An 18,404-nucleotide genomic window follows, 5' to 3' on the forward strand; every position below is an offset into this window, starting at 1 on the left:
GCCTACTTCACTCACCTGCCTGCTTCACTCACCTGCTTCACTCACCTGGCTGTTTCTCACCTGGCTGTTTCACTAACCTGGCTGTTTCACTCACCTGCCTACTTCACTCACCTGGATGTTTCACTCCTGGATGTTTCACTCACCTGGCTGTTTCTCACCTGCCTACTTCACTCACCTGTCATTCACCTGCCTACTTCATTCTGTTTCCTCTGCCTCTGTTTACTCACCTGGCTGTTTCACTCACCTGCCTCACTTCACTCACCTGCCTACTTCACTCACCTGGATGTTTCACTCACCTGGCCACTTCACTCACCTGGATGTTTCACTCACCTGCTACTTCACTCACCTGGCTGTTTCACTCACCTGGATGTTTCCTCACCTGGCTGTTTCACTCACCTGCCTACTTCACTCACCTGGATGTTTCACTCACTGGATGCTTCTCTGTTTCACTCACCTGCCTACTTCACTCACTGTTCATTGCTACTTCATTCACCTGGCTGTTTCACTCTCTCTTCTCACCTGGCTCATTTCTCTGGCTGTTTCACTCACCTGCTTCTCACCTGCCTACTTCCTCACCTGTCTGTTTTTTACCTGCCTACTTCATTCACCTAGCTGTTTCACTCACCTGCCTACTTCACTCACCTGTCTGTTTCATTCACCTGCCTACTTCACTCACCTGGCTGTTTCATTCACCTGCCTACTTCATTCACCTGGCTGTTTATCTCACCTGCCTACTTCATTCACTTGTTTCATTCACTCACCTGCTTTCTCACCTGGCTGTTTCACTCACCTGCCTACTTCACTCATCTGGCTGTTTCTCACCATTAACCTGCCTACTTCACTCCTGTCTGTTTCATTCACCTGGCTGTTTCACTCACCTGTCTGTTTCACTTCTTACTTCTTCTTTCACTCACCTGCCTACTTCCTCACCTGCCTGCTTATATCTTATTTATTCTTCCTTATGTTTCCTCACCTGGCTGTTTCCTCACCTGGCTGCTTCATTCACCTGCCTCACTTCACTCACCTGTCTGTTTCATTGCCTACTTCACTCACCTGGCTTTTCACTCACCTGCTTCCTCACCTGGCTGTTTCACTCACCTGCCTATTACTCACCTGCCTACTTCACTCACCTGGGTCTTTCACAAACCTGCCTACTTCACTCACCTGGCTGTTTCACTCACCTGCCTACTTCATTCACCTGGCTGTTTCATTCACCTTCCTACTTCATTCACCTGGCTGTTTCATTCACCTTCCTACTTCACTCACCTGGCTCTTTCACTAACCTGCCTACTTCACTCACCTGGCTCTTTCACTCACCTGCCTACTTCATTCACCTGGCTGTTTCACTCACCTGCCTACTCTTCACCTTTCCTTCACTCACTGGCTCTTTTCACTAACCTGCCTCTTCACTCACCTGGCTGTTTCTTTCTTCTTTGATTCACCTTCTGCCTTCCTGGCTGTTTCATTCACCTTCTCTTCTCACCTGGCTCTTTCATTACTTCACTCACCTGCTGTTTCTCACCTGCCTACTTCATTCACCTGGCTGTTTCACTCACCTGCCTACTTCACTCACCTGGCTGTTTCACTCACCTGCCTCTTCACTCCTTCACTCACCTGTCTTTCACTCACCTGCCTACTTCATTCACCTGGCTGTTTCATTCACCTTCCTCTTCACTCACCTGGCTCTTTCCTCTCCTGCTTCACTCACCTGCTGTTTCACTCACCTGCCTCATTCACCTGGCTGTTTCTCCTGCCTCTTCAGTCACCTGCCTACTTCCCTCTCCTGGCTCTTTCACTAACCTGCCTACTTCCTCACCTGGCTGTTTCACTCACCTGCCTACTTCATTCACCTGGCTGTTCATTCACCTTCCTACTTCACTCACCTCTTCACTAACCTGCCTCCTTCCTCACCTGGCTCTTTCACTCACCTGCCTACTTCATTCACCTGTTTCACTTTCATCACTCACCTGGCTGTTTCACTCACCTGCCTTCTCCTCTTCACTCACCTGGCTCTTTCACTCACCTGCCTACTTCATTCACCTGGCTGTTTCATTCACCTTCCTACTTCACTCACCTGGCTGTTTCACTCCTCCTTCATTCACCTGGCTGTTTCACTCACCTGTTTGCCTGACGCACGGTATCTGGCTGCTTGACTCACCTTGCGTTCATGACCAGGTCCTCGTGGTTGCCGCGGTGGCCTCAGCGGGGAAGGCGATTACCAGCGCCAGCAATAACAATATCACTTCCATGGACTTCTGGCCACGATCCACGAAGTCACCGTTGAACACGTAAGGGTTGTCAGTGGAAGGAACCGTTCTGTCGGGTGGAGGATTATCATCATCAATGGAGGGCAGACCAGTGTTACCTGTGGTACTGTAGGTGAGCACTTGTATGGCGATTGCTCAGTAGTGAAATATAATAAGAGGAGAATCTAGATGGGCGGCTTTTGATGTATATGTTAATATGTTTCATTTTGTGAGTGTGCCGTGAGCACTACACACAACACCAATCCTGCCTAACAACGAGGGTCTGTCCGGGGAGGTATAGTGCAAGTAGAGCTTTATTATTATTATTATTATTATTATTATTATTATTATTATTATTATTATTATTATTATTATTATTATTATTATTATTATTATTATTATTATTATTATTATTATTATTATTATTATTATTATTATTATTATTATTATTATTATTATTATTATTATTATTATTATTATTATTATGAGGTCGTACTTTTATAATGATAATCTTTTTAATCATTCAATAGTTTTATTCGACGCTGACTGTTATATACAGTACTTACTTGTGGACTTGATTCTGTGTCTAAGAATATAAAACAATTTTGCCTAACTACACCGTGGTCTCGTTGTACTGCCCTTTTCACTTTACTCCCACGGAAATTCATAATATATAGATAATATTTTGCATTATATCACTGCGTCATAACCTTTGACACCATCTCATCATAAATCAACATTCCATCAGATTACTTCGACAGACGTGCAGTTATTACACTGACAGATCACCAACATACATAGTCAACCGTAAAGTAGGTACGAATATGTAGTCTATGTCCTTACGTACTGCCGATTTAATTTAATGAATAAAAGGTGGCACTGTTTTTTTTTCCATACCATTCTTATTAAGGATCCGTATGGTGGCAAACTCCCATGGCCTGCAGATGGCCACAATGGCAACGACCTTTTTCGGTGGCCAAAAACCTGAAAATCGTATTTTTGACTAACAAAGGTAAGTTGAGTATGAAAATATAGGTTTTGTGGGACCAAAACCGATTGGAATCATTACTTTTGGCCTACAAGGCTGTTGGAAGCCAAGAACGGCAACGCACCTCTTTGATGCCCAAAAATACAGGTAATATATATATATATATATATATATATATATATATATATATATATATATATATATATATATATATATATATATATATATATATATATATATATAGAGAGAGAGTGAAAGATCTTTTGGAAGCTATAACAAGTTATATTGCAATATGTTATAAAGAAAACACTATTCACACTACATCAGATCTGTTGTTTATTGGCTTACAGTAGGTCAAAAGAGCTCATTTTAAACGTACTCATTATAATATTCATTTGAGTCTGAGTAACACTCGCGGCACATATTCAAAGATAATAGTAATTTGCTGTACACATACGGTATGGAACTGAAAAATAAGGTAAGTTTGAGAATTTTTTTTCATTATTATATAGAAAAAATATATAAAAATTACCTAATTCCCTCCAATATAAACATTTGAATGTGAAAATGTCTCCGTACAAAGTATATAAAATTTATCACATGCACACATGTGTGTGTGTGAAAAGCTAATGAAAGTAATTAAAGTTTCTTAATTAAAGAAAGAACTTCAATACCAAGAACCTAAAAAAGTAAAGCAAGTATTTTTACACTTAAATAAGATTGTTAATAAATTCTAATGAAAACAAATGATGATACGTTATACCTTACATATAACAATTACTTAAAAAGGCGTTACCATCAAAATCATCATTAACCACAGAATGAATATCTTGATTCTCACAATGTACACTTTTAAAGCATGAGCATGACAGGATCTCTTGGATACCAATTGAAGATTGAGTGCAAACTATTGTTTGTGCTTGAGTCCTCAAGCAGTGTTGTTTAAAGGCGGATGAGGTTGGAGGCATTTCCTCACTGCTTTTTTTTTCCACCATAACTCACTAAGACACTTTGCATCTACCTGGTCATCATAACTGTTCTTGCCATAGTAACCTAGAATGATACTCCCAGGGACCTAATAACAGACTCACTGAGAGGCTCTGATGTCTTGAGAGCGTCGAAAAGAGTTTTCAGGTTATCACTCTTGTAATTATTTAAGAGAGTAAACCATATCGTCTTTGATATCCCAGGAAATTTCACAGTAGTATCTGTTCCTGTTAATACATGAAAGGCAAAGGTACTCACTAAGTTGTGGCCCTAGAGCTTGTACAACTGCTTTGATGCTAATGGTAGAACTTTTCAAGTTGATCTAAGTATTTGGAGTGAAAGAGTGGTGATGACCTACCCTGTAGTTGTAGGAGCAGTAAGTACATCTGTGTCTGGACTATGAAATACCATCGATATCTTCTTTGGATCTTTTAATGGTACAATGATTCACTTCCCTCTCTGAGACGCTCATATTCCTTGACAGCTCCATAAATCATCCGAGTATCCGCCTCATTGTGGTTTGTTTTCAATGTATGTGTCTTAATGTCGTGCCTGTTTGAAGCAGCTTGTGCCATGATAGAACACTATAAGCAGCTTCTCAACATACTCAATACACTTCATCGCCAAGTACTGTGTCAGCTTGGTATCGTGGTGGACAAGCAGTTTCTTAAGGGAGACTTCTTTCAGGCTTGTATTATCTTGGACATCATACCTGATTGCCTTTATTGAACCAACTCTTTTTATGCATGGAATTCTTTAGAATCAACACCTTTGTAAGTATCAAAAGCAATTACTGCTTCATCATAAGAAGTCATGGTCTTCCTAAATGTAGCCACATGGGCTCTTGCCAAATCTTTGAGTGTACACATATGCCAAAAGTGGGAGTGACCGTTCTTGGCTTCTAACAACCTTGTAGGCCAAAAATAATGATTCCAGTCGATTTCCGGTCCCACAAAATCCCTATTTTCATATGCAACTTGCCTATGTTAGTAAAAAATACGATTTTCAGGCTTTGGGCCAAATTCGTAAATGGTCGTGGCCTTTGTGGCCATCTGCAGGCCATGGAAGTTTACCACCATACAAAAAACACAGTGCCACTATTTATTCATTAAAAGACGTCGACAGTAAATCCTACCCAAGGACATAGACTAATGGGTGTCATACGGTATTTGAACCCACAAAGCTCTCAAACAGTCTTCTAGCAGTACGGCATTCCATTTTCGATAATGTTACCGTGTCTATATTGTAATGTTATCAGTGTTATTAATATTTGCCCTATTGACTCGCATATTTTTATAAAATGTCTGTACAGACACACTTTGTCCAACTGTTATGAAGCGTGTCTCGAGTATTGTTCCAATGATATTCCTTTTTATGGAACCGATTTGAATGATACTTAATTGTTTCGAGTTTTGAACTGTTCCAAATAAACTGAAAAGTAGTGGGAGTAACGTGTAATAAGGGGTAGTGTATACTAGCTACAAATAGAATCAGCAATTTTTTTTTTAGACAATAAGACAACGGACGAATGATTTTGACAACCCTACCGAGACAACAGGAGTCGTATTGTTCATTTTGACATCCATCGGACTCCACCTTGCAGATACTTTTTGTAGCGAGTGGATAGAATGAACATTAGAAGTATAGAAGTACACAAGGTAGCTGACCTATTAAGAGGACACTTACCTTATACAGTATAGTGAGAGTCGTCCAGCTTTCCGTGCAGATCACCCACCACGGTAATCTGGCCGGAGATGGCGGTGGAGGCGTGGGTGACGGTGGCTCGCTGCCGCAACACCCGCACACCCTCCCTCAGCAACACGTACACGTAGCGGACGTGTAGTGCCTGTACCAGACAAACAGTGTATAGCTAATCGCTGAGGATCATGTAGGGCAGGTGTGGGACAGGTAATAAATAATCAGAATGGAGCGAAAATAGTTAGAAGCACAAGTATACCTAGTGTGTGTGTGTGCAGCGTTGTTGTAGTACACTAATATTTTCACCACTAGCGGAAAATACAATCTACGAATATTTTTTTTTTGCCATACTGTACTGTACGTTATGTACCAAGCTGCTACACTGAAAATAAGGCTTAAAGAATTTAGAATTTACAAAGTCATTAAAGGTTGTGTGAAAGTGTGGCGGTGTGACAATGAGGTTGTGAATGTCTGGCAGTGTGAGTGTCATGTGTGGCAGTGTGAATGTCTGAGCAGTAATATGATGTCTGAGTAGTAGCGTGAGTGTGTGTAGCAGTGTGTCTGTGTAGCAGTGTGAGTGTCTGTGTGGCAGTGAGACTGTTTGTGTGGTAGTGAGACTGTTTGTGTGGTAGTGTGAGTGGTTGTGTAGCAGTGTGAGTGTCTGTGTGGCAATGTGAGTGTCTTGTGGCAGTGTGAGTGTCTGTGTGTGTAGCAGTGTGAGTGTCTGTGTGGCAGTGTGAGTGTGTCTGCGTGGCAGTGTGAGTGTCTGCGTGGCAGTGTGGTGTCTGCGTGGCAGTGTGGTGTCTGCGTGTGTAGCAGTGTGAGGTGTCTGTGTGGCAGTGAGACTGTTTGTGTGGTAGTATGAGTGTCTGTGTGGCAGTGTGACTGTCTGTGTGTGTAGCAGTGTGGTGTCTGTGTGGCAGTGTGGAGTGTCTGTGTGGCAGTGTGAGTGTCTGTGTGTGTAGCAGTGTGAGTGTCTGTGTGTGTAGCAGTGTGAGTGTCTGTGTGTGTAGCAGTGTGAGTGCCTGCGTGGAAGTGTGAGTGTCTGTGTGTGTAGCAGTGTGAGTGTCTGTGTGTGTAGCAGTGTGAGTGTCTGTGTGTGTAGCAGTGTGAGTGTCTGTGTGTGTAGCTGTGTGAGTGTCTGTGTGTGTAGCAGTGTGAGTGTCTGTGTGTGTAGCAGTGTGAGTGTCTGTGTGGCAGTGGGACTTTGTGTGGAGTATAGTGTTTGCGTGGCAGTGTGAGTGTCTGCGTGTGTAGTGTGAGTGTCTGTGTGGAGTGAGACTGTTTGTGTGGTAGTATGAGTGTCTGTGTGGCAGTGTGAGTGTCTGTTTGTGTAGCAGTGTGAGTGTCTGTGTGGCAGTGTGAGTGTCTGTGTGTGTAGCAGTGTGAGTGTCTGTGTGGCAGTGTGAGTGTCTGTGTGTGTAGAAGTGTGGTGTCTGTGTGTGTAGCAGTGTGAGTGTCTGTGTGTGTAGCAGTGTGGTGTCTGTGTGTGTAGCAGTGTGAGTGTCTGTGTGTGTAGCTGTGTGAGTGTCTGTGTGTGTAGCAGTGTGAGTGTCTGTGTGTAGCAGTGTGAGTGTCTGTGTGTGTAGCAGTGTGAGTGTCTGTGTGTGTAGCTGTGTGAGTGTCTGTGTGTGTAGCAGTGTGAGTGTCTGTGTGTGTAGCAGTGTGAGTGCCTGCGTGGCAGTGTGAGTGTCTGTGTGTAGCATTGTGAGTGTCTGTGTGTGTGGCAGTGTGAGTGCCTGCGTGGCAGTGTGAGTGTCTGTGTGTGTAGGAGTGTGAGTGTCTGTGTGTGTGGCTGTGAGTGTCTGTGTGTGTGGTGTCTGTGTGTGTAGCTGTGTGAGTGTCTGTGTGTGGCTGTGTGAGTGTCTGTGTGTGTGGCAGTGTGGTGTCTGTGTGGCTGTGTGAGTGTCTGTGTGTAGCAGTGTGAGTGTCTGTGTGTGTGTGCAGTGTGAGTGTCTGTGTGTGTAGCAGTGTGAGTGTCTGTGTGCTGTGTGAGTGTCTGTGTGTGTAGCAGTGTGAGTGTCTGTGTGTGTAGCAGTGTGAGTGCCTGCGTGGCAGTGTGAGTGTCTGTGTGTGTAGCATTGTGAGTGTCTCTGTGTGTGTAGCAGTGTGGTGTCTGTGTGTAGCAGTGTGGTGTCTGTGTGGCAGTGTGAGTGCCTGCGTGGCAGTGTGAGGTGTCTGTGTAGCAGTGTGAGTGTCTGTGTGTAGCAGTGTGAGTGTCTGTGTGTGTAGCATTGTGAGTGTCTGTGTGTGTAGCAGTGTGAGTGTCTGTGTGGCAGTGTGGTGTCTGTGTAGCAGTGTGAGTGTCTATGTGTGTAGCACTGTGAGTGTCTGTGTGTGTAGCAGTGTGAGGTGTCTGTGTGTGTAGCATTGTGAGTGTCTGTGTGTGTAGCAGTGTGAGTGTCTATGTGTGTAGCAGTGTGAGTGTCTGTGTGGCAGTGTGAGTGCCTGCGTGGAGTGTGATGTCTGTGTGTGTGTGGTGTGGTGTGTCTGTGTGTGTGTGGTGTGGTGTCTGTGTATGTAGCAGTGTGAGTGTCTATGTGTGTAGCAGTGTGAGTGTCTGTGTGTGTAGCAGTGTGAGTGTCTGTGTGTGTAGCAGTGTGAGTGTCTGTGTGTGTAGCTGTGTGAGTGTCTGTGTGTGTAGCAGTGTGGGTGTCTGTGTGGCAGTGGTGCCTGCATGGCAGTGTGAGTGTCTGTGTGTGTAGCAGTGTGGTGTCTGTGTGTGTAGCTGTGTGAGTGTCTGTGTGTGTGCAGTGTGAGTGTCTGTGTGTGTGTAGCAGTGTGAGTGTCTGTGTGTGTAGCAGTGTGGTGTCTGTGTGTGTAGCTGTGTGGTGTCTGTGTGTGTGTAGCAGTGTGAGTGTCTGTGTGTGTGGCAGTGTGAGTGCCTGCGTGGCAGTGTGGTGTCTGTGTGTGTAGCAGTGTAGTGTCTGTGTGTGTAGCAGTGTGAGTGTCTATGTGTGTAGCAGTGTGAGTGTCTGTGTGGCAGTGTGAGTGTCTGTGTGGCAGTGTAGTGTCTGTGTGTGTAGCAGCGTGGGTGTCTGTGTGTGGTGTGAGTGTCTGTGTGTGTAGCAGTGTGAGTGTCTGTGTGTGGCAGTGTGAGTGTCTTTGGAACAGACCGTTGCCTGTTCACCCAGCAGTGAGTGGAACCTGGTTGTAAGACGGCTGATGTGGGTCGCACCTGGGAATGGTTTAATGCAGTAATATCTGAGGAACCTGGGCGTATGCCTTAACCTAGAACCCACAGTGTGAGTGTCTGTGTAGCAGTGTGAGTGTCTGTGTAGCAGTGTGAGTGTCTGTGTGTGTGTAGCAGTGTGAGTGTCTGTGTGTGTAGCAGTGTGGAGTGTCTGTGTGTGTAGCAGTGTGAGTGTCTTTGGAACAGACCGTTGCCTGTGTTCACCCAGCAGTGAGTGGGAACCTGGTTGTAAGACGGCTGATGTGGGTCGCACCTTGGGGAATGGTTTAATGCAGTAATATCTGAGGAACCTGGGCGTATGCCTAGAGAACCCACAGTGTGAGTGTCTGTGTGGCAGTGTGTCTGTGTGGCAGTGTGCCTGTGTCTGTGTGGCAGTGTGTCTGTGTCTGTGTGGCAGTGTGTCTGTGTGTGGTGTGTCTGTGTGGCAGTGTGGAGTGTCTGTGTCGCAGTGTGGGTGTCTGTGTGGCAGTGCGTCTGTGTCTGTGTGACAGCGTGTCTGTGTCTGTGTGGCAGTGTGAGTGTATGTGTGTGTAGCAGTGTGAGTGTCTGTGTGGCAGTGTGAGTGTCTGTGTATGAAGCAGTGTGAGTGTCTGTGTGTGTGTGGCAGTCTGAGTGTCTGTGTGTGTAACAGTGTGAGTGACTGTGTGGCAATGTGAGTGTCTGTGTGTGGCAGTGGGGGTGTCTGTGTGGCAGTGCAGTGTCTATGTGTGTGGGGTGTGAGTGTCTGTGTGTGTAGCAGTCTGAGTGTCTGTGTGTGAGTGTGGGTGTCTGTGTGTCAGTGTGTTCTGTGTCTGTGTGCCGTGTGTCTGTGTCTGTGTGTGGCAGTGTGGTGTCTGTGTGTGTAGCAATATGAGTGTCTGCGTGGCAGTGTGAGTGTCTGTGTGTAGCAGTGTGAGTGTCTGTGTGTGTAGCTGTGTAGTGTCTGTGTGTGTGCGAGTGTGAGTGTCTGTGTGTGTGAGTGTGGTGTCTGTGTGTGTAGCAGTGTGAGTGTCTGTGTGTGTAGCAGTGTGAGGTGTCTTTGGAACAGACCGTTGCCTGTGTTCACCCAGCAGTGAGTGGGAACCTGGTTGTAAGACGGCTGATGTGGGTCGCACCTTAGGGAATGGTTTAATGCAGTATCTGAGGAACCTGGGCGTATCAACCTAGAACCCACAGTGTAGTGTCTGTGTGGCAGTGTGTGTGTGCTGTGTAGTGTGTCTGTGTCTGTGTGGCAGTGCGTCTGTGCCTGTGTGGCAGTGTGTCTGTGTCTGTGTGGCAGTGTGTCTGTGTCTGTGTGTGTAGCAGTGTGAGGTGTCTGTGTGGCAGTGTGTCTGTGTGGCAGTGTGAGTGTCTGTGTGGCAGTGTGTCTGTGTGGCAGTGTGTCTGTGTGGCAGTGTGTCTGTGTGGCAGTGTGTCTGTCTGTGTGGCAGTGCGTCTGTGCCTGTGTGGCAGTGTGTCTGTGTCTGTGTGGCAGTGTGTCTGTGTCTGTGTGTGTGGCAGTGTGGTGTCTGTGTGGAGTGTGTCTGTGTGTGATGTGTCTGTGTGTCTGTGTGTGCAGTGTGTCTGTGTGGAAGTGTGTCTGTGTGGTGTGGCTGGAGTGTGTCTGTGTGTGGTGTGTCTGTGTCTGTGTGGCAGTGTGGTGTGTCTGTGTGGCTGGGTGTCTGTGTGTGTCTGTGTCTGTGTGTGTGTCTGTGTGGTGTGTCTGTGTCTGTGTGGTGTGTCTGTGTGGCAGTGTGTCTGTGTCTGTGTGTGGTGTGTCTGTGTGGCAGTGTCTGTGTCTGTGTGTGGTGTGTCTGTGTGGCAGTGTGTCTGTGTGGCAGTGTGTCTGTGTGGCAGTGTGTGTGTGTGGTGTGTCTGTGTGGCAGTGTGTCTGTGTGTGCAGTGTGTCTGTGTGTGGTGTGTCTGTGTGGCAGTGTGTCTGTGTGGCAGTGTGTCTGTGTCTGTGTGGCAGTGTGAGTGTCTGTGGCAGTGTGTCTGTGTGGCAGTGTCTTTGTCTGTGTGGTGTGTCTGTGTGGAGAGTGTGTCTGTGTGGCAGTGTGTCTGTGTCTGTGGGCAGTGTGAGTGTCTGTGGCGGAGTGTGTCTGTGTGTGGTGTCTGTGTCTGTGTGGCAGTGTGTCTGTGTGGCAGTGTGTCTGTGTGTCTGTGTCTGTGTGGCAGTGCGTCTGTGCCTGTGTGGCAGTGTGTCTGTGTCTGTGTGTGTAGCAGTGTGAGCGTCTGTGTGGCAGTGTGTCTGTTTCTGTGTGGCAGTGTGTCTGTTTGGAGGTGTGTCTGTGTGGCAGTGTGTCTGTGTCTGTGTGGCAGTGTGAGTGTCTGTGTGGCAGTGTGTCTGTGTCTGTGTGGCAGTGTGAGTGTCTGTGTGGCAGTGTGTCTGTCTGTGTGGCAGTGTGTCTGTGTGGCAGTGTGTCTGTGTGGCAGTGTGTCTGTGTGGCAGTGTGTCTGTCTGTGTGGCAGTGTCTGTGTGGCAGTGTGAGCGTCTGTGTGGCAGTGTGTGCTGTGTGGCAGTGTGATTGTCTGTGTGGCAGTGTGAGGTGTCTGTGTGGCAGTGTGTCTGTGTCTGTGTGGCAGTGTGAGTCTGTGTGGCAGTGTGTCTGTGTCTGTGTGGCAGTGTGTCTGTGGCAGTGTGTCTGTGTCTGTGTGGCAGTGTGTCTGTGTGGCAGTGTGAGCGTCTGTGTGGCAGTGTGTCTGTGTCTGTGTGGCAGTGTGAGTGTCTGTGTGGCAGTGTGTCTGTGTCTGTGTGGCAGTGTGACGTCTGTGTGGCAGTGTGTCTGTGTGTGTGTGGCAGTGTGTCTGTGTCTGTGTGGCAGTGTGGTGTCTGTGTGGCAGTGTGTCTGTGTCTGTGTGGCAGTGTGAGTGTCTGTGTGGCAGTGTGTCTGTGTCTGTGTGGGTGTGTCTGTGTGCAGTGTGTCTGTGTCTGTGTGGCAGTGTGTCTGTGTGGCAGTGTGAGCGTCTGTGTGGCAGTGTCTGTGTGGCAGTGTGATTGTCTGTGTGGCAGTGTGAGTGTCTGTGTGGCAGTGTGTCTGTGTCTGTGTGGCAGTGTGATTGTCTGTGTGGCAATGTGTCTGTGTCTGTGTTTCAGTGTGAGTGTCTGTGTGGCAGTGTGTCTGTGTCTGTGTGGCAGTGTGGTGTCTGTGTGGCAGTGTGTCTGCGTCTGTGGCAGTGTGAGTGTCTGTGTGTCAGTGTGTCTGTGTGGCAGTGTGAGTGTCTGTGTGGCAGTGTGAGTGTCTATGTGGCAGTGTGAGTATCTGTGTGGCAGTGTGTCTGTGTCTGTGTGGCAGTGTTGTCTGTGTCTGTGTGTGGCAGTGTGTCTGTGTGGCAGTGTGTCTGTGTGGCAGTGTGAGTGTCTGTGGGGCAGTGGATGTCTGTGTGGCAGTGTGGATGTCTGTGTGGTAGTGTGAGTATCTGTGTGGCAGTGTGTCTGTGTCTGTGTGGCAGTGTGTCTGTGTGGCAGTGTGAGTGTCTGTGTGGCAGTGTGAGTGTCTGTGTGGCAGTGTGGATGTCTGTGTGGCAGTGTGGTTGTCTGTGTGGCAGTCTGAGTGTCTGTGGCAGTGTGTGCTGTGTGGCAGTGTGGGTGTCTGTGTGGCAGTGTGAGTGTTTGTGTGGCAGTGTGTCTGTGTAGGGTGTCTGTGTGGCGTGTGGGTGTCTGTGTGGCAGTGTGAGTGTTTGTGTGGCAGTGTGTCTGTGTGGCAGTGTGGGTCTGTGTGGGTGTGGTTGTCTGTGTGGCAGTGTGAGTGTCTGTTTGGCAGTGTGTCTGTGTAGCAGTGTGGGTGTCTGTGTGGCAGTGTGGAGTGTTTGTGTGGCAGTGTGTCTGTGTGGCAGTGTGTCTGTGTGGCAGTGTGAGTGTCTGTGTGGTAGTGTTAGTGTCTGTGTGGCAGTGTGTCTATGTGGCAGTGTGAGTGTGTGGCAGTGTGAGTGTCTGTGTGGCAGTGTGTCTGTGGCAGTGTAGTGTCTGTGTGAGTGTGTGTCTGTGGGGTGGTGTCTGTGGCAGTGTATGTCTGTGTGCAGTGTGGTGTTGTGGCGTGTGGTGTCTGTGTGATGTGAGTGTCTGTGTGGCAGTGTGAATGTCTGTGTGGCAGTGTGAAGTCTGTGTGGAGTGTGTCTGTGTGGCAGTGTGTCTGTGTGGCAGTGTGAGTGTCTGTGTGGCAGTGTGAGTGTGTGGCAGTGTGAGTGTCTTTGTGACAGTGTGATTGTCTGTGTGGCAGTGTGTCTGTGTAGCAGTGTGAGTATGTGTGTGTAACAAGGTGGTGTGTGTGTGTGTGTGTGTAGCAGTGTGAGTGTGGGTGTGTGTGTGTAGCAGTGTGAGTGTGAGTGTGTGTGTAGCAGTGTAAGTGTGTGTGTGCTGTGTGAGTGTGTGTGTTGCAGTGTGAGTGTATTGTGAGTGTCTGGGTATGGTAGTGTGTGTGTGTGTGTGTGTGTGATTAGAGGGGTAACCTTGACCTTCTTTTTCTTGTAGGCATCGACCAGCTGGTGTATGGAGTGTGTTGTGAGCGGCGTGGTGAGGTGCGGTCCCTTGTAGCTCCCTTCCACCTTCACCTCCTCAGCCCACGCCTCCTCCAGCAGCCTCTTCATGCTCACCTCATCCTCCTCCCCCTCCTCATCTGTGGGATAACTTTCGTTCTTATTCTTTCTATCTTTCTTTCTTTCTTTCTTTCTTTCTTTCTTTTCTTTCTTTCTTTCTTTCTTTCTTTCTTTCTTTCTTTCTTTCTTTCTTTCTTTTTCTTTTTTCTTTCTTTCTTCTTTTCTCCTACCTGTGGAGGGAGAGGCGCGGGGTGACAAGGCCTCCATAACATCGTTCATGGTGGTGTTGGTCATGTGTGTGAGGAGGGCGTTGAAGAAGTCGTACAGCTGTGGGAGACATATCATTAATGGTACTAATCACTTCTCTGCCAAGCTGCCAACACCTGCCCCACCAACACCTGCTCTCTCAACAACTGCCCCACCAACACCTACACTCTCGTCTCCTCCACTACCACTACCTGCATTACCAACACCTGCACTCTCAATACCTGTTCTACTGATACCCTCACCTGTTGTTGTATAATATCATTATTGCGCTTCAACCACGAAGGTCTTTAAGAGGGTAATCAAGTTAGTAATGCTCTAGTGCCCAACAACATTGAAAAATTATGAAAACTAGAAGGCTCTGCGCCTCTGTGCCCTGCTACGTGGCTCTAGTTATCACCTCACTCCAGGAATATCGTTAACAACACCAAGGAAAACAAAGCTCTTAAAATTTAAAAAGTTCCTATATACTGTGGGATTCCCACAGTATGAAGGCTCCCACAGTGGGAAGTTCGCTCCATGAAACAGGTTTTAAAGCTGTCAGTAGAAGCGAAAAAATTATACAAGACTTTCACAGCAAATATCAATAAGAGACATCTAAAGCCATTTCGTGTGACGTTGTTGGAACTATTAAAACTTGGAAGGCTTCAAAAGTATTTATGCAAAGTATTAAGTTTGTTACGACACTCCTCCATCACCATTTACCCAGCTTCCACCACTGGTTACCAGCGGCTAGGTTCGGTTGTACAGAAGCAATATATAGCTCAAGTGTTGTCGAATTACCATTGACTGTCCCGCCAGTGTACAGACAAACAACAGGCAGGAGATTTCCACCAGGTCACAGAAACACACTTGTGCACTGTAGTCTTCTTTAATAAGCACTGATTCTTCACAACACTGTTAACAGGGTAATGGCTTCACAGCTGGACTTTTCACTTCGAATATATACTGTAGTCAGCACACTACCAGTGTACAATTCCTTAGTCTTTTCACTTTATATTAATCACAACAATTCCACAATACTTGCACAACAATTGTCTCAAGTTGTTCTACTAGACTTGCTCTTCACACTCTGAACAGAAGCGATTGACCGACTTCTCCTAGCATGCTCGCTGGTGTTTAAGTACGCCTCGCCAGATCCCTCTCGAACACCCTAGCATCACCCAGAGACGCCTGGGAGATTCTAAAATGTTTTACTCTGTTCGAGGCTTACAATATTAAGTAAATCATAGGAAAAGCGATGCAATACATTCGAGAATATTCTTACATAATTAATACATCAATATATACACAAAAAAGTTCAATAAATTTGCCAAAATAACTGCTGCATAGGACAGAAAACAATCAAAACACCTAGTTTACAAAATTATAATACGAAATTATGCCTCAGCATAACAAGTTTAAGGATAAAAGGAGCAGAAATATTAGAGTATTGGGTTTCTCTCTGTATCAGATATTGTAAGTGCAGGTCTCACCTTCATCTGGTCTTGCTCGCCAGCATACTCGATGGACTGGAAGATGGTCCAGGTATACCGTCGTCTGATCTCTAGCCTGGCGCAGTATCTCCTGTACCACCGCTGGATCAGCAGTGCAGCTTTCAGTGTGGAGCATCACCAAAGAAAACGTTAGTGTCTCACTCCTTGAGGAGCAGCTCGTGTAAAGTATTTATTGACTACTGTGATCGTCTAGTGTTTATATACTATCATGTACTATATAATAGGTAGGATGAGCGTTTGTTTTATGTTGAGAAATGTGAAATGTTTTATGTTCATACAATTATTTAGCTATAAGGCTTACCTTAGGTCTTTCATAAGTCATCTTACGTTGAATCGACTAATTATATTTGCCTATTTTATATGTCTACGCTGTTTTTGTATGTGCTGCATCAAATTGAAATTGCATTATGATTTTACTGAATTTCCGTTAAAAATTTTTTCTACCTACAGTACAATATTTTCTTCTGGTTTATTTCTTAAGTAGAGTAAGTAGATTTCTCTAGGCACATTAATAATTATTATAAATCAGTTGTCAACATTCCCAGGTGTCAGCCTCTCCCGCTGTCACTTTTTGCCTCCTGTTAAATATGCGTGTCGTTTGGGGCCTAATTTGAACAAAAATTTGAAATATTTACAACACAAACTCGACGAGACGATAAACAAACTCCTCAGGCCCACGGTGATTACAGTTATGGTGATAATCGACTTTAATTACCTCGTAATCTATTTGTATAAACTTTGAGACAATTCTCTATTGCAACATTCTAAAGATCTGGCCCACCGAGTGAACAACACCAAAATCACTGAATCTCGCCATAACTATCGAGACTTGAAGATGGTTGTGGTGCGGACTCAGCCATGTAAGCAGTGTCATTTCTGGCCTACACTACAAATTACAGTGAATTAGGTAAACGAGGAAGTTGATGAGAATGGAAGGAAGCCAGAACAACCACCAAACTCGAAGTCACTACCGAGGACTGTTTCTGGCTTGAGAGTCATGTACACAAAAGCTGACACTTTCCTTGACAAGAAAGCGGAGTTGGAAACTTATAGTAGGTGTTGTTGAACTGTTGTGTAAGAAAGGGAGGATATGACTCATTTATGAACCTTCCTCAGGCAAATTGAAACAGGGTGTGGTTATCAATGTTAGACAAGACCTTAGAACCAGCCAGGGAGGGTGCGGGGAGAGGATGTTTTTGAAGAATCCAAGTGGTGTAAAATTAAACTGAAGGGGGAGAGATTTACTCATTGTTGGATGCATCTACAAATCCCCGAATTGCAGATTGTTAAACCATGGACACTTAATAGTTTTAATAGGCAACGCAATAGCGCTCACTCTAGCCACCTCCTTGTCATGGGGGACTTCAACTATGGCGACATCGATTGGAGGAATGAAATTTCACAAAATGACATAAATAATCCTGCTACTTTTTGTGAAACCCTGAGAGACAATTTTATATTCCAACATGTTAAAGATCCAACTCACTATAGGGGCAAACACCATAACCAACGAGGAGGGTATGGTGGCCTAGCTGGAACAACTGTTACTAGTTCCCGTTGGCACCAGCCATCATATGATATTATCCTTAAGATTTAACTGTTATTTGGTTAATGATAAAAGCAGGTCAAGGTTCAAATATTACAGTGGTGATTACGACAAGATGAAGGAAGAGATAAGGGGTAGGCATTCACTGGCCTGACTCGCTGGTAAACAAGAACGGGAATATCACTCTGAACATTATTTCCCAGTAAGGTGAACTATTTGAATGATAAATGTATACACAAGACCAAACCCAGTGTCTCCAAGAATACAAGAAGACCGTTACACATGAGCCATGCGGCGGTCAACAAAGTTAAGAGGAAATCTCAGAAATTCAAGAGATGGGTTGTGGCAAATGATAAGCAGGACAGAGGGACGTATGCCAGGTCCAGGAACCAAGCAAAGTCAGAGTGTAGAAGGGCTGAAAAGAGGTTTCAGAGGCGGATTGCAAGTGAGGTCAAGCAAAGCCAATGGCCTTTTACTGTTACGCAAAGTCGAAATTAAGGACATTTGTGGACGTATCAGATCTGAGACTTGAAGGTGGTAGTTACATAAAACTCAGATCAGGATAAAGCGGAGGAATTAAATAAATTCTTTTCATCAGTGTTTCAAGAGGATGCGAACAATCTCCCTGCGTTTAAGGAAAGACGGTTTGACAAAGCGTTGACTCGCATTACGCTTTCGGAAGACTGTATTGGGACAAACTGTCATCCCAGAGTGCTAAGAGAGTTGTACAACGAGCATGGTAAGCCCCTTAAAATCTTGTTCTGCAGATGCATGGAAGAGCAAAAGGTCCCCAGTGACTGGAAATTGGCATATGTGAGTCCTATATTCAAACAGGATGATCGCCACTTTACAAAAAATTATACGCCCGTGAGCTTGACCAGCATAGTCTGTAAGGTACTTGAGGGCATTTTAAGAGACGCCATGATGGAACATCTGCTACGAAACAACCTTGTAAGGACTACCAACATGAGTTTTTCAGGACGCTCCCGTTTGACGCAATTACTTAAGGTATTGGATGTTTGGACCCAGATCCTGGAACGTGGTGGCAAAAGGGGTGATTACCACAGCACGAATAATTACTGTCGAGCAAGCTTGACCTGCATAATGTGTAGAGTTATGGTGAACATTGTACAGTACCTGATACCTTGATGTACCATCTACAACGGAGCAGCCTTGTGATGGAATGCCACCATTAATTTATACCCAGAGGCTCCTGTTTGACGTTTCTGCCGAAGGCACTGAATCTGTGGCCGTAGTGGTAATATTAGCAATACAGATCTTGACTTTGTCAAGGCTAAAAATTACTTTGGAAGGATATGGAATTTGGGAGAATGTCTTGTATATCATGGGTCAGTGGTTTTCTTTACGATCGTAAAAAAGGTTCGTGGTAAAGGGCACGAAATTTGTCATATGCACTGCACCTGTGACAAGCGATATGCCACAAGGCAGTGTGCTTAGTCGCAGTAATAATAGGGAAAATATATCACATGTA

The 18,404-nt window shown here is 45.7% G+C and overlaps 1 protein-coding gene across 1 annotated transcript in view; it reads right to left on the bottom strand.

Moving 5' to 3' along the window:
* The window catches only part of LOC121857956 (serine/threonine-protein phosphatase with EF-hands pef-1-like), a gene marked incomplete at its 3' end in the record, with an annotated part of 35,926 nt that extends 20,238 nt beyond the window's left edge, over window positions 1–15,688 (bottom strand). The window contains 8 exon segments of the mRNA XM_042354196.1: window positions 2,159–2,198; window positions 2,201–2,373; window positions 2,813–2,832; window positions 5,915–6,067; window positions 13,526–13,686; window positions 13,837–13,933; window positions 15,346–15,480; window positions 15,668–15,688. Of these exon segments, the coding sequence (XP_042210130.1) occupies window positions 2,159–2,198; window positions 2,201–2,373; window positions 2,813–2,832; window positions 5,915–6,067; window positions 13,526–13,686; window positions 13,837–13,933; window positions 15,346–15,480; window positions 15,668–15,688 (800 nt within the window).
* Window positions 15,689–18,404: the final 2,716 nt, after the last annotated feature.

The sequence above is a fragment of the Homarus americanus genome, unplaced genomic scaffold, assembly GCF_018991925.1.
Source record: "Homarus americanus isolate GMGI-L3 unplaced genomic scaffold, GMGI_Hamer_2.0 scaffold36576, whole genome shotgun sequence".
In the NCBI taxonomy this organism is placed as follows: Eukaryota; Metazoa; Arthropoda; class Malacostraca; order Decapoda; family Nephropidae; genus Homarus; species Homarus americanus.